The sequence below is a fragment of the Crocodylus siamensis genome, chromosome 2 (assembly GCF_052110815.1).
Source record: "Crocodylus siamensis isolate JL-2025a chromosome 2, ASM5211081v1, whole genome shotgun sequence".
Classification (NCBI taxonomy): Eukaryota; Metazoa; Chordata; order Crocodylia; family Crocodylidae; genus Crocodylus; species Crocodylus siamensis.
In genome coordinates this window covers 19,165,324-19,171,323 of record NC_143396.1, presented here as the reverse complement: position 1 = coordinate 19,171,323, position 6,000 = coordinate 19,165,324, and the positions used below count along the sequence as shown (strand labels likewise).

The window sequence follows — 6,000 nt, the reverse complement described above, 5'->3', positions numbered from 1 at the left end:
CCATAGACTTCTTGAGTCAGGTAGAGGTCATCCACACACAAGAGAAAGCTTTGCGACGGCTCGGATTTTGCTGAGTGATCCTCCCACGCGACGTCCAGGTAATTGAAGTCACCCATGACAACCATGGTTCTGGAGCATGCAGCCTCAGCCAGTTCCCAGGCGAACTCCTGGTCAAGCTCTTGATTTTTGGTCGGAGGTCTGTCGTAGACTCCCACCGTTGTGTCCCCTGTGCCATGCTCCCCAGAGATTTTAACGAGAGAGCAGGTTGGCATTGTATACCTAGACTTCCAAAAGGCATTTGATCTAGTATCCCACAATGTCCTTGAGAGAAAGTTGCAGGATTGTGGGCTTAACTGTTGGGTGGGTGAGAAACTGGTTGCAGGATAGGATCCAGAGAGTCGTAGTGAATGGATCAGGCAGCAGTGTCCCGCAGGGGTCGGTACTTGGTCCAGTACTTTTCAACATCTTTATTAATCATTTGGATGTGGGGGTGAAGAGCTCACTGGACGAGTTTGCAGACAACACCAAGTTATGGGGAAGCGTGGCCATGCTTGAAAACAGGCTACAGTTACAGGTGGACCTAGACAGGCTGGCAAGTTGGGTGGATTGGAACCTGATGAAGTTCAACGTTGAGAAATGCAAAGTGCTCCACCTTGGGATGAGCAACCCCGAACACACCTACAGGCTTGGTGGCACCAAACTGACTAGCACCACGAATGAAAGGGACCTAGGGGTAATAACAGACCACTGTATGAATATAAGCCAGCAATGCAATGCTGTAGCCAGTAGGGCAAATAATATTCTGGCATGCATCAATCAATGCATCTCTAGCAAAGCCAAGGAGGCGATTCTTCTTCCGCTATACTCAGCACTGGTGAGACTGCAGCTGATGTCCAGTTCTGGGCACCACACTTTAACAAGGATGTGGACAAGCTTGAGAGAATCCAAAGAACACCCACCCATATGATAAGAGTCTTAAAAGGCAAGCCATATGAAAAAAGGCTGAGGGACCTGGGACTCTTCAGCCTGAGGAAAAGAAGGCTGAGGGGAGCTGGTAGTAGGTTACCACTACACTAAGGGGTACATCAAGGGCTTGGTGAGTAACTGGTCACCAGGGCACCTGAGGGGAAAACCAGGAGTAATGGTCACAGCCTCTTGGAAGACCATTTCAGGCTCAACATTGGACACCCTGACTGTGGAGAAGTTTTTCCTAGACTGTGGAATAAGCTCCCTCCAGAGGTGGTGCAATCGCCTACCCTGAAAATCTTCAAGAGGAGACTGGACAGTCACTTTGCTGGGGTCACCTGACCCTGGGGTCATCTTTCCTGCTTGGTGCAGGGGGCTGGAGCCGATGATCTTCCAATTCTTTTAAAAATGAATGAATTTAAAGCGATACAGAGAGCTCTTTTGCACAGTTCACTTGCCTGGAGACAGGATGAACATACTTGGTAAATTGCTCAAGTATATATAATGCTAAGTTTGCATATTAAAAAAATGCAAAATTGAAGAAAAATTGTTAACCAGGTTTCAGATTTAAGATAAAAGCAACGAAACTGAGTCAAATAAAACTTGAAGCTACCATCTTTCAAGTCTGACAGCATTTTTATCATTCGTTAGGTCGAGCTGTTATTTTGTACACCCTCCCCCACCACTTCCAAAGCCTTTGTTTTCTCCTTCTATGAACCTTCATCCCCTCCAGCTGTATCAGTGCTGTTTAAAGCAATCCACATTATGAACTACAACACACAATATTGGTTTTGAGTGGTAACTGAACAGTTCAGTCAAGTCGGTTTCAGACTTGCACATTTCTAAGTATGAAGCATAGAAGATTGATGCATTGTAAAAAGACTTCTAGGTTAACAGTATTAAGCAGATTATTAAAAATATTTCACCAAAAGAACTAAAAATTTTAGGAATTTAGGAGTATGCAAACAACATCTTTCTCCACAAATTAAAATAAAAAATAACCAGAGTACTTCTCGCTGAACAAATTAATAATTTTATTTCCATCTGTTAAAGATTTGCCTACCAGTTGAGTCCAAAGTAGACATGACATACAGACATGAAACAATTAAATACAAGAAAATTGGAACTGTGCACAATGACAAGACAAACATTTTTATAAGCAAAAAAAACCCCAAAACGCAATAAACTTTATATTATCTATCAGTTCTTGAAGATACTATGTTATACTGAAACAATGTCATTGAACTGGAAATTAAAAATAAAATATATCACTTATATTTTGGTTTTTTTATTATAATGCAATGCTAACATTTGCCATTCTGGTATTGAAAGTTTTAATTTTTTTTCCAAGTACACAAAATTTGTGGCACTTCATAGGATTCACAAAAGCTAAAAACTTTTGTTAAATATTCTAGTTGATGGTATCTAAGGGTCCAAGTCAGTTTACATATTGATTCACAAAGTGGTACCAAGAAGTGGTGTTTACATAGAGGGAATTGTGCAAACTCAGTTTGGGCTAGGGCTAGTCCTCAGTGAAACATCTGGGGACACGCTACTCAACCCTGTCAATCCTTTTACTGTCTTCCCTTCACATAATAGTTTCCAAAGTAAAACTGACCTTAAGTTTTTTTTTTTGAAGAACCTATCAGAAGGAAGAAGAAAGTCTGTGGCCCTAAATTTCTAGACAGTTTCATGCTGGGCTGTTGTCCTTGGGTGTGATGGACACTTCTGAGCAATCTCCAAGATGATGTTGCGTGTCTCAGTTTGCTTTTCATGAGACACATACAAAGCCCATACCTTGTTCTCTATTTAAAAGATGGGAGACTGCAATTAAATTCTCTAGACTTGTTTTTAGAAAAGTCTTCATTTAGTTGTTGTTTTACACAATTCAGTGGAGAGGCAAGCAACTACAGGAGATTTATATCCTTCAATATATACAGGGGACTGTCAGCTACAGTCCACAGTGCAGCAGGCTTTCCTAGGTAACAATATCAAATCCCTGATATACAAGGACTGCAACACAGGAGGTCCAGTAGCCTCTATGGAATAAGGGCCATTCACATACTAACATATCTAGGCAATATTCCACCAAAAAAAGTATAGTCTTGCGTCACCATATCTTTTATCTAAGTTTAAATGTCTCACTAGAACATGCTGCTTTAAAAGCAGAACTCCAAACCCCTAGCAAGGAAGTTGTGGTAATCAAATAGACCTTGCAAATCTGCTTTAGGAAGTCCTTCTCTGAGCCAGAGGAAAACCTGTTAGAATATTTTTCTACCAGCTTTCAAAGTGGCCATCAGTTTATTTTTAATCTCCCTTAACATGTTAAGTTCCAACCTTAAAGATGCCTCATCAGCTAGTATTTGTCCATTCTATTGTATGTGGATCAAAATATTGGCCCAAAGAGCAAATCTTATGTTAAATATCTCACTTACAGGTTACTGCAATTAAATGCATCTGTTCAGCTGGGGCACCACATCTGCTTGTAGATTTGTGCTGGGATAATATTAGATTCTGTACTTCAAAATGAATCCTGAAATTAATAGCAAATGGGCCAATACCTACTTCTGTGCATTTTTACCTTGTTTTTAATATACGGCCTTCTTATAGATATACCTGAACAGATATTTACTAAAGAAAGAGAAAGGAATATACATATTATTGCACATTTTCATCTTAAGGACAAAGAGTAAATAATTTGGCTTTACTCTTTTTTCAAAGCTTCCACCCCAATATCATTAATACCAAGCCACCAATTAAAGCCTGAATTGTATAAACTTATGGTTAAACCCATCACTTAACTGTTAATGCTGTATACATGTCTAAAACCTGTCAGATGTCAGGATAGCAGCTGAACAGAAAAGTTTTTAAAAGGTCAGCATGTTCACTAAACTACACTGATTACACTCTACTGAGGACCACCCTATGTCTGGGTAGTTTGGTATTTAGCAGATAAAAAACAACACATGACTTGCTTCTTATTCTTCACCAATATGCTCATGGTGGGGCATTTCAATAAACTATTTATTATTGGAAGGAGCCACAAAACAGTACTAAAGAGATCATATCATCACATTTAGGAAATACTACAGTATTGTCATTTAAACAAATGGATTCTTTAGCAGTTCTAATATGCCAGAAACAAAATACTTTCACATTACAAGTATTGTAATTTGGCTATGTATTCTAGACCCCGTGTTGCTCATAAATACATGTTTGCATGTTCAAGCATTCTGGTTAAAGAAAAGTGGATTTGCTGGCTAAAAGCAGGTTAATTTATTGCATTGCAAGGGCTGTCAATTTAATATTGCTTTAAGTTATCAAATGTCTAGTTGTTACAGAACCCTTATTCTATTTGAATAAACTGCACTGCAGTTAAGCCACATGCCTTAGCAGCAGGCTATTCAGTAACTTGCTACCAGCCACCTGCATCTTGGTAAGATTCAACTGAAAACTCTGAAAAAGCTAAAGGTCTGTTCATACTGCAGACAAGATGATGATTATACTTTGTGGGGAGGGGAGGGGATAAAGAAGTAATTTTTAAAAAGCATAAGAAATATCAAAACAGAACTGTTGTGTACAAGCATTTCAGAAGCAGCAGCAGAAAATGGATTAAACTGCTTCACTTCTAATACATACTGACTGGTCTGTTTGCAGACCCTCAAAAACTTAACACTATAACAACTGACAAAACAAGAAGCAACTTCTGACACTAAGATTGGACCATAGAAAAAAGCTGTTTAGATATGTACAAGTTATTCTTCAAAAATCAGTTTTATTACATTGGGGCATGTATACAACCTGCTTTTCCTTTAATGTTCAGGATACTGGAAATGCTTGACATTATCCCCCAAATCCAGTTGAGGCTGTCCTGAGAAGAATTTAAGTGCTCATATATAAATTGGATGATACTGTCTGTGACTGAGTTTTTTCCTACAAGTTGGGCAAGAATTAGCATTTCTAAGGGAGTCACGGAGGCACTGACTGCAGAAAACATGACCACATTTGGTTGCCACAATAAGTCGTCCACTCTGTATAATCTAGAAGGAAAAAATGTAAAATGAATTTGAAGCATACAAGACTTGGAACTTGGTTTTACAGAAGAATCACATTACAAACCTCACATGAAAGCAAGTAGTTGCCAATGTATGGCAGCTACAATACCGTTCAGTGATTTTAAATCTGTACATTTAGACCAGGGGTCAGCAAACCCCAGCGCTTGTGCCCAAAAGGGTACGTGAGGCCATTTGGCTTGGCACACAACTGCCAGCTTAGGCTCTAGGCAGCTGCTGCCAGCCACAAAGCCCAGGCTGCTCCCAGCAGGTGGTTGCAAGCAGCTCAGGCTCCGTCGTTGGCAGCAGCTACTTAGAGCCTGGGCTGGTTGCAGCCAGGAGGCTGCAAACATCTGCTCCGGGCTCTGGCATCAGCTCCATACCGGCGCGTGCCGTGAAGCAGACAGTGTGGGAGGGGCCTGAGGCAGTGCAACCCTGGCCTCTTCCTACTGCCAGCACATCGCTGATGACTGGGCTCCAGAGCCTAGTGCACCTGTATGTAGCCAGCCTGGGGCATCTGCAACAGGCAGTGGGTAGGCTGCAAACAGCTGCACCGGGCTCCACAGCCCCAGCATTGGCTCCATGCTGGCAGCAACTGAACGTGCACCTCAGAGCAGACAGCAGGAGGGCTGTGCTGCCTCAGGCCCTATCCCCACCGTCTGCTCCAAGGAGCACATGCACCTGCTGGTATGGATCTGAAGCAGGAGCCTGGAGCAACTGTTTGCAGCCTCCTGGCTGCAGCTGGCCCAGGCTCGGGTAGCTGCTGCCAACCATGGAGCCCACACTGCTTGCAGCAGGGCTTGCAGCTAAGCCTGCCTGCCGCCCAACTGTTCCGAGCCCAGCCCTGACCCAGCCCCCCCACCAGGGTGAGGTGGCATTGCCCCTGGCCAGGAGCACCACACCTTTTGAGGGCTTAGCTGTGTGGGGTGGGTGGGTGGTTGAGCTGATGGGCAGGCTCTGGGCTGGGGCCCTGGCCAGCTAC

At 42.5% G+C, this 6,000-nt stretch overlaps 1 protein-coding gene across 1 annotated transcript in view; it reads right to left on the bottom strand.

Moving 5' to 3' along the window:
* Positions 1-1,982: 1,982 nt before the first annotated feature.
* RNF4 (ring finger protein 4) overlaps positions 1,983-6,000 on the bottom strand; it is a 39,320-nt gene continuing 35,302 nt past the window's right edge. The window contains exon 8 of the mRNA XM_090035437.1: positions 1,983-5,006. Within this exon, the coding sequence (XP_089891563.1) occupies positions 4,857-5,006 (150 nt within the window). The 3' untranslated portion in view covers positions 1,983-4,856. The remainder of the gene's footprint in view (positions 5,007-6,000) is intronic.